This window comes from Stegodyphus dumicola, chromosome X1 (genome assembly GCF_044657685.1).
Source record: "Stegodyphus dumicola isolate Sdum_Otavi_A_Nest chromosome X1, ASM4465768v1".
NCBI lineage: Eukaryota > Metazoa > Arthropoda > Arachnida > Araneae > Eresidae > Stegodyphus > Stegodyphus dumicola.
The window spans coordinates 234943771-234965857 of NC_140780.1; the positions used below are offsets into that span (position 1 = coordinate 234943771).

General features: G+C 31.9%; 1 protein-coding gene across 2 annotated transcripts in view; it reads right to left on the reverse strand.

Moving 5' to 3' along the window:
* Positions 1 to 22087, reverse strand: part of Hsp110 (heat shock protein 70Cb) — a 98247-nt gene that overhangs the window by 24001 nt on the left and 52159 nt on the right. The window contains exons 10-11 of one of the 2 annotated variants that reach the window (XM_085807149.1): positions 13288 to 13409; positions 8292 to 8336 (exon numbers count right to left, since the gene is read on the reverse strand). In XM_085807149.1, coding sequence (XP_085663275.1) covers positions 8292 to 8336; positions 13288 to 13409 — 167 coding nt within the window. The remainder of the gene's footprint in view (positions 1 to 8291; positions 8337 to 13287; positions 13410 to 22087) is intronic. The other variant, XM_085807150.1, reaches the window with a different exon arrangement.

Here is a 22087-nt window from a genome sequence, read left to right on the forward strand (position 1 = left end):
GCATCAGGTGGGGAAATGCCTAGTGCCAGTATGATGCATTACGACATATTAGATGAATCTTTTAAATTGTCAGTTTCAATTTCTTTATTAATAAAAAAATCCCTTTCTATAATGCATGCCCATGTGATAAGATCAGAAGCATTTTTGATATTTTCCATGCTTGTGTCTAGTGAAAAGTAGAGAAAATAAAGGGAAGATAAACATGTTAAGAAAAAGATTCTAGTATCAGAAGTAAAACATTCAACTACAGTACACAGTCTGTAATCCGGACTCGTCGGGACTTCAGCGATTCCCGATTATCGGTTTTTCCGGATTATAGATCATCAATTTAAATCTGGTAAGATGGCATGCAGATATTATATAATTAAAAATATTAAACTGTTATTTATGAAATAAAGAGCAATTATGATCTAAAGGGTATCAAAATTTACAAAAAAAGGCTTAATATTTATTTGTTTACTTTATCAAACATTTTTTTCAATATGGGTATGCGTAAAGCATACATTGCGCATAGCCAAAATTAGAAAATTGCAACCAGAAAACTTTGATGTGTATTCGTGATATTTATAATGACGAGGGATTTGATTTAAATCATATCAAAGACGGAGTACATCGAGATGAAATACTACATTTAGTAAGGAATTATAAAGCAGAATAAAATAAAAACATCTGCCCTGAAGATGAGGATAGTGCTAATAGATTAACCTCCAGTTCATTGCGCACCACGACGATTCAAGACGATACGCTGTTTGACTGCCTTTATGGATACAGCAGTTAGAATATGGTGGATCCATTCACCTATTTGGCAAGAGCTTAGGAACTAAACTATTGAACAGACATCTGAAGTGTTACAAAAGGCCTCCACATCGAACAACTGTGCATGTCTAATAGAAATATGAAGAGTTACACATTCATGGTATATCTGCGTTTGTGAAATAAATTCGTTATAGTAGTGACAGGTATGTTTTCTTTCCGTAACATTAGTTTTGATTTGCCATGTATTTGAAAGACAGTTCAAAATTAAACAGGTTGAAAAGTTAGGCTGGTAGACGAATGGAATATGTGCTCGACGAAGCATTTATATAGCCCGGCATGAACTATTAGATTTATTAGCAATAGGTAACGTATGTCCAGAATTATTGTAACGATTCAAGAGGTGGTTTCGAGAATTTTCATTGATGCACATGAACTTTGTTATCCATGTCCAAAGTTATCTAGACAATTCAAGAGATAGTTTCAAGAATTTTCAATGATGCGCATGAAATTCGTTCTCAATGTCCAAAATTATCAGGATGATTTGAGAAATAGTTTCGAGAATTTTCAATGATGCGCATGAACTTCGTTACTTATGTCCAAAATTATTGGGGCGATTCAGGAGATAGTTTCGAGAATTTTCAATGATATGCATTACGCCAATTACTAAAAAATTTTGGCAGATTCCATTGGATGCCACGCTAAAATACTATATCGGTCAGGGCCACCATGAGAGTTACTGATTACTCAAATACCATTGAAATTGCAATCTTTTTTGTGTGTGTGTTATAATAGTTATTCCAAAGTTTTTCGAAAAATGTTTAACGATTTCTTAGGATAGGATCCAAAGATTCGAATGATGCCAGTATATTGGCTCTAATGTTAACTGCATGCAGAAATAAATTTACTTTTCAAGCAGAAGCCTAAACAAGTTAATAGCTTACTTTTAAATAAATATTCTTTCTTAAATAACAGTTTCTCTACAGTGTGCATTGGCATGTATCATTTAATTCATCCTCCTTAAAAGACTGCTAATTAATTTTTAAAAAATTGCTCTTTTTAAATAATGATTTGTAATTTACTCAAATAACCAAAAGTTTGTTATATTCAAAACCTGTCTCATTATTTTTTAAACGATATAAATTTGGACTTGCGCCTCTCGAACGTTTATAAAATCTATAATGTGGCTCCCATCGTCTTGAAGTTTGGTTATCCCTGAACTATATTGCAAACATGATTTTTACTCAAAAATATCTCAAAGCTAAAAAAAGCTCCTTAATTTTAAAATGGCTTTTAAAAACTAGCTTTCATAAACAAAAGAAATAACATAAAAACCTTTTGATTTATTTATTTATTTTTTTACTTGCTAATCAGATCAGAAAATTAAGATTATCTTCACATTTATAATGCAGTTAACAAAATTTACGGAGATTTCTCATTCAGTTTAAAATTATTATAAACATGTGAAAAGTAAAAACATTTTATTCTGTTCAGAATGAAATCATTCGAAATTGTACAATACTTTTATTATGTACATTTATTAAGGTGCAATTTTTTTAACACCTTCAAACTATACTAAACTTACATTCCCCAATGGTAAATGATAGAATGCTTTTAGTACCAGTGAGAGGTATTAAGTCTGAGCACAGAAGACATTTTTTTAGGGCCTGTCCTCTCCTTTCTTCCTCCACGCTCGAAACGTGCCTCTCTATTTATCATGCATTACTAAATACACTTGAAATTATGTCGTTTGCAAACATAACTCATAACTACAACTTTCTGAGCAGTTTTATACAATTAAAAACAGTTTGCAACAAACAAAACATCCTTTTTTTTTTTTTTTTTTTTTTTTTTTTTTTTTAACGGTTACTACCCTGCAACTACTTTTTCTACAAAACCTTATTTAAAAATCTCAAAATTGACAACCCCAAATCCCCTGATCATATTAATACATAAATTTCTTAAAAACAAAGCCAACTTCTTTTTCCAACATTAAAAAGTTACAGGGAAATGAAAAATTAAATCTTAATGGATTAATTAATTCGATACAAGAACCTAAGTTCATGCACTGCACTTGGTATAATTTATGAACCTTACAACCCACATTATATAACTTTTAATTACAGAATGGACAAAAGGAAGGGGAGTACCTTAAAATTATTTTGCTGAAATACATGGCAAATATAATCAATCCAGCTAAAATATTATGTAAATTTTGGAAACCAAAATACATATTCCTTGTATAAAAAATGCCAAAAGTTTAGCTGAACCTGTGTATTTAATAATTATTATACATTCAAAAATTAATTTTATCTTAGTTATATTATTTTAACATCTTTTAAAAACAATCAGCTTACAGACAGGAAAGAAAAAAAAAATCATAACAGCAATCCACAGTAATAAATATGATGACTTAACTACTCTAAATCACAGAATATCCCTTAAAAATCTTCCATCAGGCACAAATTCTGTTCCCATCTTTTTGAAGGATTGTGCAACAACTGCAAGCCGCGACTGTTGACAGTGTTAAAAATCTTGGCACAACAATGTCACATATTCCTTCCACAGCTGTTACAATAATGCTTACTTCTTGTAATTAAAATCTCTTCTACAAGAAGTGAGGTACTGCAAGTATATTCATAATATACCTGCTGTATATCTCACTATTTAGATGTATTCTAGGCAAGTATTTTATACTTGCGCAGCAAACATTTTCTAAAATAGGTAATTTCAGAATGCTTTCAAATTTCAAACTACAGGTTATGAGATAATAAACTCGCTCCTTTCAACTCATAATTGCTTGTTTAAAACATTCTCTTTAAGATGATTGAAAATATCTAACATGAACTGTAAAGGTACATCATCTAAAATTATATTAATAATTGTCTAATAACATTGTCTGAGAATGTGATCTGGAGATGCTGGAAGTTAAATAGAAATGAAAGCAATATATTATGACAAAGTATACATATGCCAAGTTCACAACAACTACTCAGTATCACACTGCAAGTGAGAACTCTCAGAAAGAAATCAATGGGAAAATGATTATAGTGACACACTTTCTCTCATTTATGTGTTTCTATATTCAGATATTCCAGTACATCAATGCTAAAAGTAGCTCTGTCATACAATAGTCACTTAGGTGGTGAGTTATTACATGGCCATGATCCAGGAAAATTGTCTCCCATTACATGTGTAATTTCACACTTTTGCCTTTACTGATTTTTGATTTTTTTTAGCTTTCATTTAATAATCACATTATCTTCTAGATGTTACTTATATATTTTAAAACTGGCTGTGGCTTAAAAAATTTAGGATATGTATTTTGCATTTTGTTTACTCATAAGAAGTTCATAGTTTCTGATTACACTTTTCAAAAAACTGAATTTCCCTTTTAACTTACATCTAGTATTCTCCATGTTTGCACTGATCACTCAATCCTTTTGCTCTAATGAGGGAAAATTATTAAATACCTTTCAAATGCTGCTAACTTGTATGCTTACTTTTGTATATTTCCAACTCCACCTTTTCTGTTACAAAGGAGCAGCCTCAGGTTTTTTAGGACACATTATTATTTGACTTTATCATACAATATGAATATCACCTTTCCATTTAGCTTGTTTTGAAATACATTTGGTTTTTATATTTTGAAGTCTTAGCTACCTACTGTAACTAACACAAATAGCAAACTACATCTTTCTTTGGTTTTGCACGAGTTTGAGAAAATGTTTCTCAACTAATAACTTGTCGTAAATTTTCAACGTAGGCTGACACAACCAACACAAGCCGTATTTATTTCATACAAAATATTTTTTTCTAATACTTTTGGCTGAGACTGTGTGCGTGCAAATCACCTTACTTACATTTATTGTTTCAAAAAAAGAAGTTTTGCTTTTACTCTCAAATGACCAATTTTATACTTCAAACATAAACACACTAAAACAAAATGCACGGAAACTTCACAGAAAATTACTGAAGGGAGAACGGTAATGACACCATTACTGAAGGCTTTATAATGACACCTACATAAGAATACATTTTATACTTGCTCATTCTATTGCTCACAACTTCTCACCTAAAGTTTATATGTATACAAAGAATACAATTACTGATTTCAGCACAGCAAGTTATAATCAGAAAAATGAGACAGACAGCTCTGAACTAAGAAATACCTGCATTACACCATGCAGTTTTGCTGAAAAGTAAATATCCCCTATCTTTGTAATATACTAAGTTAAAATAACAGAACGTATCATGTAACTTAGTATATTACAAAGACCCTATCTTTGTAATATACTAAGTTAAAATAACAGACATGCGGAATTTCCGAGTCTAGGAAAGTGTAAAAAAAAGGCTTACTTATTTTTGGCACCCCAACTGCTAAACCTGCTTCAAGAGGCTCAATTCATATAGAGTTTAAAGTTTTTATTTTCATTTTTCATAAAACTGCACTTCAATTTTAATTTATACCTAGTATTACTTATGTTTCCATAATTTGATCATTCAATCCTTTTGCTCTAATGAAAAGAACTTAAATATCCTTCAACTGCTGCTAAGTAGCATGCTTGCTTTTATACATCATTCATCAAACTGAAGGATAACGAGAAAAAGTATGCTTATGCTCCCTAAAATAATGCTGCAACTATGACCAATGCTGTAATTATTTATGTTAATTAAATACAACTGAACACAAAACTGCACCTCAGCGAATAAGCAAATTCAGTGACGTGGTTTCTGAGAGTGATCAGAATTCAGCAATTACGGCTCAAAGGCATTATTTAAGTGAAGGTCAGAGGTGGCAAATAACTGGTAGAATAAATGGAAAGTAAACACAAATGGAGGTCATACAAGATTCGAATATCTCTCAAAGTGTTACATCAAGAGTTTAGAGCCAGTTTTTAAGCACTGAATCAATTAATAGACAGCATGGTCAAGGGTGACCAAGAGCAACAATTGCATCAGAATTGTGACTTAATGTTTCTATCATTTTCTGTTTTTGTTGGACTGAAGAATCCGTGAAGTGACTATGAGAGATTTGGTTTTAGAGCTTAAGACTGCCAGAGAACTCCAACTTTTACTGCTGCAGTGAGGCTTAATAAGATGTAACTGTATGGGAGAATACTAAGCTTTGTGTCCCACTGACTTCAGCTTCCAAAGGGGCCCATTTAAACCAGTGCCACCATCATGTTCAAGAAGCCAAGACAACAGAGCCAGAGTATTGTTTACGAGTTCTGAACGATATAGTTCTTACGATATACTTTGAACAATGATTCTAGACGTGTTTTGATTTGGAAAGGGGAAGGAATACATAAATTGCCTTCCTTTGTCCATGAAATATCCCGATTCCGCAACTGCAGTTTAAAGGCTTAAAAAGTGCACTTTTAGAAGATTGGTGTGCAATTCTACAAGACTTGATCAACACTTTGGGAAAGTCTTTGAAATCAAGACACGAGTCTGTCAAATCAAGCTATCTATCCAAGGTGACCATACATGATATTGAAGAAAATATTTTCCCACATTAGGTGACTTAATGTTTCTATCATTTTCTAATTTCCATAAACTTGATTTCAATATTTTGGGAATAATCAACAGCCAAACAATGTAATTTATGTTAACTAATGCTTTTGTACAAATTTCTACTAATAATTTTTAAGTAACATACGTTTCATTTCTGTCGGTGTCCCTTATTTTTGATGACCAGTGTGCATTTCCAAATCTATTACAGCTTAATGTGTATCAAAAGCAATTTTTTTTTAACTTACATTTCTATATACATATTCACAAAGGAGCAGCTTTCAGACACACTACTATCTTGAAATTATTATCAAAAATGCATAATACAAGCCACTGCTTACTTTAAAAGATATGTTGCTACCAAAGAATTGATATTGCAGTTGAAATAAATGTTCAAATCAGTCCAACAACTGAAAATTTTCATTTACCTGGATTAAAACTATATATGATATGAATTCTCAGTCCAAAAACTGAGATATGCATTTAAAAAAGCTGGTAAACAAGTAAGAACTTGCAAAACATGCTATTTTTAAGTAAAAAGAAGTTTAAGAATTTGTCTGATGCTAACTGGTTTAAGAAAATCCTTCACAAAAACTTTAACAGTGCTTTGCCATAATCTAAAACAATCAAAATTTTAATCAGATGCTATATGATGTGGATAACACTGAATTCTCGAAGATCTTAAATGAAAGAACATATCACCAAAGTAACACAGGAGAGTAATGGTATATTTTCCTTGCAAAAGTCTTGGATTCATAATGATGCACTACATTCATTACAGATCGATTTCAAAACATAACTTCAAAAGAGCATTCATACATACACAATATAAGTGATGGCTGTATTTTCCAAAATCATTCATTTCTTGATATTACTTAGGTTGTACACTATTTTTTAAGGACAAAAATGTTAGTTTACTACCACGGTTGTCATAACTGGCTGACTGAATGATGCCAAAATGAGAAAGTAAAAGCAGCACAAGAGAAATAATGCAAATAAAGGGGGGGGGGAAACAACTCATGCAAGTTCATATTAAGAGAAAGTGAGTGACACAAAAAAACACCTGTACAAAGATAAATAATAACAGGGGATCCTGAATGAAATATTAATATTGTTTATTAAAAAGTCTTGTTTTATGCATAAAGATTCTGCAATGAAATATTTTATCGGTTAATGGCAAAACAAGTAAGTCTTTTTGAGGAAAATTGGCCTGAATTCACAATTACATAAGAAAACTCATATGTACCCAATCCATTTGCCAAGACTTGAATACAAGTCAAACTTAGCAGTGTTCAGTGGTTGTAATTGCTCAGCTGCTGAATAATCATCATTAACAGAGAAAAATGATCAACATTTATGCGCTTCACAAGTAATACATAATACAGTCTAAAGATCATTTTCTTCTTGTAAAAATAAATACTATGGTCTTTACTTAAAAGGGGGGAAGAAGAAAGAGAGCATTGTTTTGCACACATTTTTTTTTTTATCTTTCTTTGTCCCAAACTTTTGACTGATCCTTTGTGTATGCTATTTACAATCCACTTAACAATTACCTTCCTTCCAAAAAAGAAAAGTTTAGCTTTACACAAATGATCAATTTGATGCCAAAACAAAATATAAACACAACAAAACTAAATGCACAAAAACTTTAAAAAATATTGAGAGCATAATGTCAACACTTACATAAGAATATATTTTATGCTTGCACATTTTACTGCCCACAACTTTTCAGTTAAAGTATATATCAACCGAATACATTCACTGTTTCAGCACAATAAGTTACAAGTATCTATCAAGAAAGAATACATTCACCATTTCAGCATAGTAAGTTATAATCAGCATAATGAGGCAGACAACTAGACCAAAAACTAGAAATATATGAATTATGACCTGCAGTTTTGGAACAATGTCAATATCTCTGTAAAATATTAAGCTAAAGTAACACACAGAAGGAAGGAAAAAAAAAAAAAAAAAAACCATATGGAATTTTGTGGGTCTATAAAAAGTTTTAAAAAAGGTCTTACCTATTTTCAGTTCTCCAACCGGAAATTCACAGGCAGGATAGGAAGCTTCAAGAGTAAAAGGCTCAGTTTGTAAGGAGTTAATGGTTTTTAATTTCACTTTTCACAAAACTGCATTTTCATTTACATTTATATCTAGTATTATTAATGTTTCCACAAACTGATCATGCAATCCTTTAAATTAGGGGAAATTAAATTGGTTTTCAAAACTTAAGCATGCGACCATGATATCAACAAAGATAAAAAAGCTTTGATTAATTCTAAATTGCACATTTTGTAAATGTGTTTATGCATATAAAAAACAAGCATTAAGTACAAAGATGAAAATAATATTTAATTTTTGTAAATTACATAATGACATTACATTTGAGTCATTAACAAACTTATGCCTAAAGCTAAAAACAAACAAAACTTGCATTAATCAGGTATGACCTTCAAATAAGCTTTTCAGCAATTGTCCATGCTTTCATAGGGTGATCGACCACTACAACGGCCCTTCCTCTATTAGGGCAGTTTCCAATTGTCCGAGACGGGCTGGAGAAGGAAAACTTACAGAGACAGAATATCCAGAAGCATCTCAAAAGACTTTCAACGGAATCATGGTTAGTGGAACAATGCAGTCACTACATACTGCTTTTACACTACAATCACTAATGGTGCTAATTTGACGGTGAAACATTATCATCCACTAAGAGAAAATCGTAACTAAATGGTGCAGCACTTATTGTAGAACTTCAGCTATGTTATACGTAGAAGTCGAAGAAAACTTTCTAAAGATATGAACCTGGGTGTTACATCTCATTAAAATTCCAGCTGACAACTTGATGTTGACATCTCTGAATGCATGAATCTCAATGATGATATAGGCCTGATTCCATGTACGAATATTCTCTCCAGACCCTTAGACATCTGAATCCAGGAAAAATCCTCACTCAAACCTAACAGGGCACTGCACGAATCAGAAGCATCCCAACAGAGATGTTGACAACACTACCTTAACCTTGCCATTCTGGATTGTGCAAAGAATAGAACAAAAACATTTGATATTCAGCTTCATCTGAAGGCTTCCACACACAGTACTGGCATATATTGTTTCAACAAGGGGCATTGCAATCACTGAAGTAACAGTTGTGAAGTTTGCTGATCGAAGTAACAGTTGTGAAGTTTGTTGATCAATTCTACTTCATTCTTGCAGTAATATACCTAAATTCAAAAGGAGAAGTAACCTTGGTTAACCAGGCCCAAATCTCTAAACAATTTTTGATCTGTTTTGAATACTTCTCACATTTGAGAAATTACCGAATTATTAACAGCAAATTAAAAAAAAGGCACCTTTGAGTTGACTGTCCTGCTTCAGTATGACAGATGGTACATTAACGTTCATTATATCCCGTCCATCTTTTTTCAGCCACAGAAACACAAATATCATAAAAAATTATGCCATAAACACTTTGGCCCAGCTTTTAAATGAGCCCCCTAAAACCCATTAAAATGCTAGTACCTTCAGTGACTGCCTAGTTCTCATATGTCCAGACAGTTAAACACGATTAGCTGTACCATATTTCAAAACTGCTAACTAACTGCATCTGCAATGATTTTCAGCTACTCAAATTCACCTATGTTTCTAAAAATAGATGCAAATTTCATCATCTGTGTGACTTCTGAAAGACAACTGTATTAAATAACCTACTAACAACCATGCTTGTTTTTATATATTTCAACTCTACCTATAAAAAAATTGCATCAAAAGCAATTTTTTTAATTCATATTCCTATTATACATATTAACAAAGGAGCTGCCTTAAGTTTTAAGATGCACTATTATTTTGATTTTATCATGGAACATGAATATCACTAATCTAATTAGCTTATTTTGATACAGTATAAATGTAAATTTGATTTTTATAATTTAAAGTTTCAGCTGCCTAGCGTTCTCCACACAAAAATCACACTACGCATCTCTTTTGTTCTTGCATGTACAATAATTTTTTTGCAAATAACTTACAATAAATTCTTTTGCCAGTTGACAAAACTGAAACCAGCATGTAATGCATTTTTCATTATTGTAACATAGAAGTACTTGGTTAAATCTTATAATTTGCAGCCACATGAAAAGGAACAACTAGAAATTAATTTAATGTACATGCATATTCAGCATATAAACCGCTAAAACGTTCCACATAAACAAGAATATTTGGTGCATACTTTGATTGACTAGAATGTAGCAAAAATGAATGCAGGAAAAACTCAATGCATTACAGAAGCTACTGCTTAATCAAAAAAGTCCAATTGCTAAATAATTGATATTTCAGCTGAAATAAATACCAATAACTATATTTAAATCAGTTCAATAACTGAAAATTTTCAATTACATGGACAAACCCTATATCAAGATACCTATTCTCAGTTAAAAAAAACTCAAAAACAGAGCTTTGCACTCACAAAAGCTCGTAAACAACTAAAACGTTGCAAAACATGCTATTTTCAAGCACACAGAAGTATGATGACTCTTCTGATGGCAGGTTCTTAAAGAAAATCCTCCTAAAAATCTTACTTCCCCTAAGCCTAGAGTACTTTACCAAAATCAAAAACAATCAAATTCAAATCAGATGCTACATGATGCATGAGACACTGAATTCTTTAAGATCTTAAATAGTAGAATGTTTTACCGACAATCTAAAATAGAAGAAGTGTAATGGTACAAGCAAGTTCCTCTTAATGATGCACTGGATTGCTTTCAAAACATATACAATATGAATGATGGATGCATTTTTCAAAATCATTCATTTACTAGCTACTTTAGTTGTGCAACACTTTTTTAAACCTCTGACCGGCCAGGGTTTTCGCCAAATTTCATAGAACTAATATACTAAATTATATTCTTGATTTTAATGTAAAAATTCTCCTTGTATGGATTTATGTACTTTTGTCCTAGTTATTGTCCTAGTTTCTTCGACATATTTTAATATGCATATATATATATATATATACTTTCTTAGAGATATCACCAAAAAATATTCAAATATATATATATATATATATAAGGCCGTTACAGTTAGAGGGCTAAACACAAAAACATCATTCTAGTACCATGTTGAGCTGTCTGACTAAAGCCCAAATGAGAAGTTAAAAGCAACAACTAAAAAGCAAAGATAAATAATACTGACATTTATAGGAGAAAAATGGAGTGATATTTCGAAATACTTATGGAGTTAATGTCTTGTAGAGACATTAGGTTAATTGGAAAAGCCTGAGAGATGAAAAATAAGCAAACGCCTTCCTCAGGAATCGAACCACGGACCTCTGGAATACCCGCCCAGAGTGCAGAACCACTACACCACGAAGGCACGCTAGGAAGGCAGAAGAAATACCTTATATACTCCCTCCCTCTTATAGGGCGACTGGAGTTTTAGGGGATCCAATCACCAAATCCTGGGTGAGAAGAATCATCATCCAACACACTTTTAGTTTAGGCGCCATTGCAGCCACTACACCACGAAGGCGTGCTAGGAAGGCGGGAGAAATACCTTATATAGGGCGACTGGAGTTCTAGGGGACCCAATTGCCAAATTCTGGGTGAGGAGAATCATCATCCAACACACTTTTAGTTTAGGGGCCACTGTACAGACATTAGATATTTTTTGCAAGTAGGCAAGACGAAAAAATGAACAATCGCCTTTGCCAGGAATCGAACATACAGAACATACAGAAAAAATACAAAGAGATGATAAAAAATAAGGGGCCTTCAATGAAATATTAAAGTCATTTATTACAAAGTCCCATTTATGCACAATGATTCTGTAATGAAATATTTTATCAGATTGCAGCAACTACACCACGAAGGCACGCTAGATTGCAGCAACTACACCACGAAGGCACGCTAGGAAGGCAGGAGAAATACCTTATATACCCCCCCTTTTATACGGCGACTGGAGTTTAGGGGACCCAATCGCCAAATCCTGGGTGAGGAGAATCATCATCCAACACACTTTTAGTTTACGCGCCACTATACAGACATTAGGTATTTTTTGGAAGCAGATAAGACGAAAAAATGAGCAATCGCCTTTGCCAGGAATCGAACCACGGACCTCTGGAATACCGGGCCAGTGTGCAGAACTGCTATACCACGAAGGCACACTAGGAAGGCAGGAGAAATACCTTATAATATAAAAAAATACAAAGATGATTAAAAACAAGGGACCTTCAATGAAATATTAGTCATTTATTACAAAGTCCGATTTTATGCACAACGATTCTGCAATGAAATATTTTATCAGATTGCAGCAAAAACACACTTTAGAGACTAAAAAACTCTGCCTATGGAGAGCAGTACCTTTGTACATGGCTTATTGAGGAAAATTGACTTGCATTCACATCACACATGAAAAGCCCCATGCAGCCAGATCCTTCGCTCGGATCTGAAGTTCAGTTGAACTACAAGTGTTCAGTTAACATAATGACTCAGTTGCTAGTGAACATTGTCAATATACACATTTTTTTTTCCATTTTTATGTATTTTACATGTAATTTGACACAAAAATTATTTTCTTTTATGTAAAAATAAATGCCGAGTTTTTCAACATCAAAAACTCAGCACACCTTCTTTCACTACTTTTTTAAAAACTGTGTGTCTCAAACTTTTGGTTGATCCTGTGTTTATGCATATACAATTATCTCTTTAAGAAAAAGTTCAACATTCACTGCCAAATGACAATTTGACACCTAAATCAAAATAAACACAAACGTATAAAAACAGAAAATTACAGAAAGCTCTATAATGACACATAAGAATACATTTTATGCTTGCTTATTTTGCTGCCCACAGTATTAGCTAAACTATATAGTAAAAGAATACACACAGTAAGTTATAATCAGCATAAAGCCCTGCAGTTCTGCTGCAATGTCAATATCCCTGTCTCTGTAAAATATTAGGGAAAAGTAATAGAAAGAAATAATCAGACATGGAATTTCTCTGTCTTAAAAAATGTTAAAGGTCTTACTTATTTTTGCTCTTGCTGGTACGCCAGAGTAGAAGGCTTCAAGAGTAAAAGGCTCAGTTCTGTAGAAGGTCAACATTTTGGAGAATGGGACCGGATGAAAATAAGGGAAAACTTCCATTTCACTGCAAAAAATTTACATTAAAAGTGTTTACCTTAAGTTATAAGGAGAGTTTTATTCATTTATATTCAACTTTCTGTAATTAGATGTTTAACATTTTTTGCATCTTACAAACAGCCCTTAAATTCAATTTTTCAGCATTTGAAGACACTGATGTTAACGCTAGCAGAAGAAAGCATGTGTCATTTTTTGGGGAGAAAAGGCTGAAGTTATGCTATGTTTATGGTTACCATATTTTAGGAAAGGTAATTCTGGCTTTCCAAAAATCTTTTACATAAATTCCTACTTTGGGTGGATAACTGAACAAAATATTTCAATTCTGAGAAAGCCTAAAAGTCTAAATTAATACAATGAACAAAAATATTGAAAAAAAGAAACAAAAGCAAATGAAAAAGCAAAGGATGCTTACCAAGAGAAATACTGAATATACTGAAAACTAATCCCATAATAATTTATGTTCACAGCATTTTACTTTAACACCCTTTTAAAATTTATATTTTACATTTTTCTCTCTTCATAAAAAAAAAAAAAAAAAAAAAAAAAAAAAAAAAAAAGACACTGGTCAGACCCTTTTACTTTTCTTAATAGCCTCAATTTGGAACATGATACTTTTAGTATCAGAAATTAAACCTTGCTTAAACTTTTACATAAAACTAGGATACAAATCTTAATTTCCATCTCTATTAGGTTAGCAAGTTAGGAAACTATTCCCAATTAAAACTACAGGGGTATTTACGTTTACTATTTTTTTAAACACAAACTTTAAAAGATTATAAAAGTTCTAGACTCGGAGAGAAGTAACCAGTTTTAAGATCAGATAAACGTTTCACGATTTTTTAAAGGATTAATTTACACAATTTGAACATATTTCTGCACATGAAAATTAAGTACTTTTAAGGACCATCAATTAAAAAACAGGTTATTAAAAGAAAATCAGAATTGAATAAATTAAAGCAACTACGCCTAAACTCCACTTTTGTAATATTATTTCAAGAATACAAGAAACCAGTAAGTAGGATGGATTTTTATTATACATGATCTAATATTTAACATAATTATAAAACAAATTCAAGACTAAACCAGCTTTATAAAATTTATCAAGTAATTAGCATTAAACTACAAAATTCCTTACAACATTAATATTTTACACTTCTGTCTCACATACCTTTAAAGAAGAATGGTGACATTTAACTTTCTTTTGTACTGTACTTTTTAGCATGCCTCGACATGCTCGGCGAACACTTTAACATCTGCATATACTGCTGTTGATATGTTCAATAAAGTGTTTTTTCTTGCACCGGCAGTGACGTCTTACTTTGTTTTTCGTATTTTTCTCGTAAACTATGGATCGTACAGGAAGGATGGATCGTATGTTTTATTCGACAGTAATAATGCAATGATAATTGTGTTTTTCATTTGTTGTGTTCAATATCGCAGTTTAGGATTTGTTACATTTGCATTCCACATAATATTGCTAAATCATGTTATAAAATTCCCTGTAGAGATCAGAGATTTGCTATTTAGATCTATATCAGACATCTATCAGAGGTTTGATATTTGCCATTTAGAATGCAAAATAATATATAATTATCTCTATGCAATTAATGTCTCATAATTACAAAAACTTATTTAAATCATTGCAAGCTTAGTGTTTTTTCAAACATGAGTATTTGTTATTATTTGGCAACGTATGTCAAAAATAAGATATATTACTTAAACTTATCAAAGATGTTTATTATTCAAGGCATAAATCATGGTAAGTATAATTACTACAAGACTTGACCAATAAACATCTCTGATTAATTATATTTGTTTTCAACTAATGATTTTATGTTGCTACATGATTCCGGGTAAAATAGCTTCCTAATTTAAATCAGTCAGGATTTATCTTAATTTTTTAGGATCGATATCCTGCCTTCACGTCTTAAATCGTCTTTCTGTTTAGTTATTGCGTACAAATAAAATTCCGATTCATTAAATGTGAAGTTTCTTTCGTTAACAAGAGTTTCTCAGTGATTAAATTTTGTAAAATCAGTAATAACTTTTAATGGAATTAAAAATTCTAGTTATTCATATCGAAAACATTCTCAAAATAAAAATCTCAGTTCTTCACATTCTAATGAAAGCAATGTATTTTCCAGATTTATAAACGATGAGAATTAAATATAAAAATTTAAGTTTAGTTACAATAAGCCAGCAAAGAACCAGCACCATTTCAGTGGTTTTGTACTGCTTTAGGTCGTACTAGCTGCAAGGAATAATGTTTTATGCTGAGTTTTACATTTTTATGTCATATCTTGCATTTACAATAAAAGATTAGTGAAAGGCAATAGCTTTTTTAATGTGGACAGAGAACTCCAAGGGGTAAAGTTATAAATAATTAAATTACATAGTTAGATACTCTTAACATTTATATGGTAACTGTAAAATATTGTTAAGAAATATTTGTTAAAAAAGCACTATTAAAATCACAGTCTAAGAATATTTTACACTTTAAAATAACAGATAACTCGTTAAGATACTCTTACATTTATATGGTAATTTATTTTATATGGTAACTGTAAAATATTGTTATGAAATATTTGTTAAAATAAACGCTATTAAAATCGCAATCTAAGAATATTTTACACTTCAAAATAACAGATAATTACAAATTTAATTCCTGATGCAGATACTAAATAATAGGATAGTTATACCTTAAAAGCTATAAAACATCTTTTGTAACAACAATACACACCAAAATTGTCTCTTCTTAATTTGAAAATTTTCCAGAAACTTTAGTTAATACGTATCAATTTCTCTTTAGAGCATCTTTTAGCATCTTTTTAAAGTTTATTTGCTTCAATAAGCAAATCAGTATCCCCCCTTGCCTCTTCTGCTTCTAGTATATTAAATGTTTCAACAATATTCTTTTATGCAATCAATGCGTTACAATTTTCTTCAAGTAATCAATTTCTTCTCAACAAGTTTCCCCTTCATTTCAGATTTCTATTCTAAAACTTCATGCATTTAGAATGCACATAAGAAACTGCTAATTTAGTTTCTTTAATAATATGAATATTGAGAACAAATATGAAATGATATATGGTCCTGGCAGCCAGCAGATCCAATTTTCTAGAATTTTTAGAATTTAGTGAAGGAATAAGCAATAAAATTTTGTGATGGCAATAAAAGCCAAAATTTTAGAATTTAGGGAATAAACAGTCAGCAGAATTTATGATACATAACACACACAGACTGCACCAGGTGGCAAACGCCTAACTCATCCTGTGTACGGCGCACTTAGCCACAAGATGAATCTTAATTTGTCAGTTTTCAAATTCTTTACTAAAAGAAATTTCCTTTCTACAGATACATGTCAATCTATGTGACAAGATAAGAACCATTTTTGCAACTTTCCATGCCTGTCTCTAAGGGGGCGGGAAGGAGACAAGAAAGGGAAACATGTTAAAAGAACGATTTCTAAGATAAAAAGTAGAAAATTCAAGTAATTCCATTTTCACTTTTCTTTCAAAAATTCTCCATAAAATAAATTCACCACAAACTTCCTAAAAATCCCATGTGTTGATTTCTTTTTGTTATATTTAAAGACATTTTTAATACATTTTTAATTCTGTTATATTTTAAGGAATCATAAGACATTTTTAATACATTTTTAATTCTGTTTATAGACATATGTTTTAAGGAATCATATGTCTATAAACCTAACCTTCAAATTCTTCAAAAGTCAGTGGTCACTAAATTCTAAAAATTGTAGAAAATTGGATCTGCTGCTGGCTGGGACCATATATCATTTCATATTTGTTCTCAATACTCGTACTATTAAATGCTCTAGAGCATTCCACCCTTTTACAACCTCAAAAATATACATGCATTTATTTAAATTCAGATTATTTCAGTGTGCTTCATAAATTTAAAAAAAGTAAATGTTGCCTTTTTAAATTTATAAACTAAATACTTAACAGGTAAATAAAAGGTTGATCTTATTCCCTGCTAGTAACTATCCCTGGTTAAGAGCCCCAAATCCTGGTGGTAATTACCCAAAGCTTTCCAAGGTATAAGGTCTAAAATCTTACATCCCTACCATCTCTGTACTAGCAAAATATACATGCATTTATTATCTTGTTTATTTTCCAGAATTAAAATAGTCCCAATTCATCAGAATCTGAAAGTAACCACACTTTAAAAGATCAGAAAATGAAAATGTTTTATTCTTAATACTATTCCTTTAATACATTATTATTTTATTTATATTTAATATGTTCGTAAAATGTTACTGCATTCGTAAAAATAAAAAATCCTCAAACAATTTGCAAATCTGTGAATCCAAATTTCGTTTTTGATGTAGTATGTTACAAACTCTTCATTAAAAAATATCATAATAATTTAGTGACGTATTTCGATAGAGGTAAGGTCTTGTACCCAAAACTCAAATATCACCCTATACAAGTAGTATGAACTAATTCAATAGATAACCCATGAAAGATGCATTTGTCAATAAATCATCAATAAAATTCCTCCAAAATGCTGATTATTAATTCAGAATGGCAGTCGTTTAAAAAAAAAAAAAAGAAAAAGAAAATGACAGAATGAGTAAATTTAAGAACATTTTACAAAATTTGGCAGAAATTAAGGACTTAAGGTCTAAAAATCATTTAAAAATACCTAAGAACTTCTATTGAACATACAAACTCTAATGTAGAAAAATCATTTTCACTACACAGTGGAAGAATTCTTTCAATAAAAATTACAGTAAAACTTTAACAAAACCTCAATACTGTAATTTCAGACTAATTATTCAAGAATCAATGGATTAATGAAACTGACAGAACACATCAAGGCTTGAGATTTTACATTTTTTAATTCTGAGCACAAACATTTAAGCAAAAGAGAAAAGTAAGCTACAGAGTGGAACAAGACGTTTTGAAATAACCAATGACAAAGAATTAAAATATCTTCTGGCTACATCATTTTAATATTTGTCATTACTTAACTTTCATTAATAAAACCTCGCAACAAGATGACTCTAAGGATTTTGAATCAGCCTTTAAGAAATTATGGCCCTACTATGTTGCAGGGATATTTTTAGTGATAATAAAAGTTTTTTTTTTTTTTTTTTTTTTTTTTTTTTTAAATCTATATACAAACATTATGTTTCAAGGCAAATGGGCTTCACATTTACAACTAGGACATAAAGTTACCAAAGGATCATAAAAATTAATACCATGAGAGAGATATGAATCATTCTCAGAGGCAGCAACAAAAGGCAATTGTGGAACTGTCTTTAAGGGGAGATCACAGATTATTGTAGTTCTTTGATCCACAAAATTTGTGTAAAATGGATGAGGTGCAAAACCTCATGGAATGACATCACTGAGATAAAGCAATATCAAACTATAGCAAAGCATTTTCAATAACACTACCACATCTTTAGAAACATTTTAAAATTAAGACAAAAATAAACTACACTGGACATGTTTTAAGTTAAATAGAGGCACAGTGAGTTTCAAGCAAAGTCAAATGGTATTAAGTAATAATGACAACATAAAAGATGCCCCAGAATGGCAGTTACCAGTTTTTTAAGAGACTTCTACTCCAAACAATAACATCTCTTCCTTTTCTCTTTATCATCTTCCATTTATACTATCCACTTTCCAGCATATCCATATAGATTAATTTTTGCCTAATTTGCCCTTTTAATGTTAAGTTTTATTTTTATTGCCATTATTATTTTGTATTTGATTTAATGATGCCCACTATTTTTGTGTTATGAACTTGTGTAAATAGTTCTCTGTTGTGTAATAGTAGTAAATTTTAAAGAAACACTAATCTAAGAACAGATTAATCTATTTTTAATTCCTATGAGGAAAACAGTTTTGGTCTACAAACATTTCAGATGATGAATGAACTTAAGAAATGAGTAAAATCTGAACCAAGGCTTCACTGTACTATACAACATAGAAAAAGCTTAGTAAGATATTGTCTTCCGTGCCGAATATCAACCAAGTAATCAAGTCAGACTTCAAATATTCAACCAATGTTTAATGCTATATGTGATAAAGAGCAGCGAGACCTCATTAAATGGCAGATGTACACTCTCACAAACAGGTATAGCTGTGACTTAAATGATAGTTAAAATGATAATCACATTTTTGACTAAAAGTAAGACAGCAGGTTAAAATGCGATTGACTGATATGGGAACATTGCAAGTGCCATAAAAAGGCTCATTATCTCCTTTCAAGAGATACTGATGTGTCAGCCTGCAGTAACCAATTCATAGGCGAGTCAGGAGTACATCCTCCTTTTAATTCCCTCTCGGCTCCCAATACTCCAAATTGGGCTTTACCTGCCTTAATTTATTCAGAGTCTGGCATTCCCAGAGTTCTTGCCACCTGAACAAGATCTTTGATCTGATGTAATTCCGTATGTCTGTAAAAGGGACATCATTTTCAGTGGTAACATTAGCAGATTTTGCTGCGACGTCGGCAAGTTCATTGCCTTTGATGCCAGCATGTCTAGGAACCCAGCAGTACGCAATAGAATAATCTGGGTTTCTCAAATGGAGGTTTGCTTTTAAAATTTCTAAGACCAAAGGGTGGCCAGTATTTGTATTTATAGAATCAAGAGCACTCAGAGAGTCAGAGTAGATGAACTTTCTGCTATTCTGCTTAGAAATAAAGATTAAGGAATTCAAAATGGCAAAAGTTTCTGCAGTAAAGACAGATGCAGCCTTATGAAGTTTACTACTCTTGATTTCTTTATCACAAACAAAAGCTGCCCTGACATGATTCTTTGAGTCATGAGTAAAAATTGCTCTATAGTTGGAAAAACTGTTTCTATGCTCCAGGAAATTTTGTTGATATTGGACATCATTGGTACTGCTCTTCTTAAGTTCTCCAAAAATGTTAAGTAGGTGAATATTCACTTCTTGCCAGGGAGCAATACCGAAAAGGTCAAAGCTTTTGAGATGCAGATCATTTAGGTTGAATTCTTCAATCAGTGAGTGAATATGAAGATCAAAAGGTGGGATACATGAATGACGAGCTTGGTAAAGACGCCAGTACTGATCAGATGTCATAAGTCAGACAAGATGTTCGGCCTGTGACATTACTTTATAATGAAGTTCGATGGACAATTGCTTGCGTCTGAATTCCAGAGATGGTTCAAAACAGATGACATATAAACTTTGGACTGGAAATGTTCTGAAAGCCACACAAAAAATACATAGCGCTTGATGCTGGACTGATTTCAGTAGCACAGGTCTTGCTGATCCATAGTTAACACAGCCATACTCAAGTTTGGAACGTATTAAAGCTCTATAAATGTGGAGCATACAACAACGGTCTGCTCCCCATGAAAGTATTGGCAAGGACTTTCAGCATGTTGAGAGCTTTAGTGCATTTTTCCTTTAAATTTAAGATATGCGGAAGAAAAGCTCTGAATCAGGATGTAGATTTCTTTTGCGACAGAAATGCATGCAGATGGTCTTCTGGCTAGAAAATTTAAAGCCATTGTTGTTGGACCACTTTATGATTCTGTTTAGAGTAATTTGCAGCTGTCTCTCAATGTATCTCATATCTTGACCATGACAATAGATCATCAACATACAGGGAACCATGCACTGTGGGAGGAAGTTCTCTTAAACTGAAATTAATTTTCAGGCTGAAAAAAGTGACACTGAGGGCCAAACCTTGGAGTAACTTTTTTTTGTTGTACAAATACTTGAGAGAGCAACGAACCAATCTTAACTTGGAAAGTGGGGTCCTTCAGAGAGTTTTGAATGAAGATGGGTAAATTACCTCACAGCCTAGTGCTGTGAAGGTCATGAAGAGTTCCATGCCGCGAAATTCTATTGTACGTTTTTTCCATGTCAAAGGTGGAAAGAAAGGATAAAAATACTTCATACACTCCCCCTTTTACAGGGTGATTGGGATTAGGGGACCCAATTGCCAAATCCTGGTGGTAATGAATTCTTGTATCGCTCCCCCCTTTTTTTGATAAACAGAAAGGAACAATGCGTATAATCTTTATCCATGTTCGAATGTGGTTTATTCTACAACTATTTTAACACTAAACATCAGGTAGATGTCTAAATCTGTTACTGTTTTGACACTATAATATACAGGATGACACAAATATCTGACAAAAGTAAGATTATTCATAGATATGGCATGAGTAATTGTCATCACATAAAGAAACCACAAACAAGAAAGGCAGGTTAAAATCAAAAGAACCATTTTAAATAAACTTTTTACAAAAGGTACTCAAAAATGCAGTTACTAACCGTAATACAAGATTCACAGGAGGACATGAATTGCCATATATTAGCAAAGACTTCAAATGCATTTCACACAGATTTCGAGAAGTAACTGACAGTCGGACCACTAGATCTCTTCATTGACCATGTTTTTAATGTACCTCCAGCAAAAATTAATGGATGTTAAATCTGGTGATTGTGTTGACTCAATCAACATAACTATTGCACCTAATGAAATGGGGCTTAAGATCAATCTGGACAATTTCTCACATTACTGCAGTAAGATGGCAGTTCATGGTTTAACCATATCAGAAAACTTCGGCTAAGTATCTTCTATCAGGATGCCACACATGCATCTGTTCCAGCAACTAGGTTGAATGTATGGTCGTACTAAGTTGTAAAGCATGCATACTCCAATATCTAT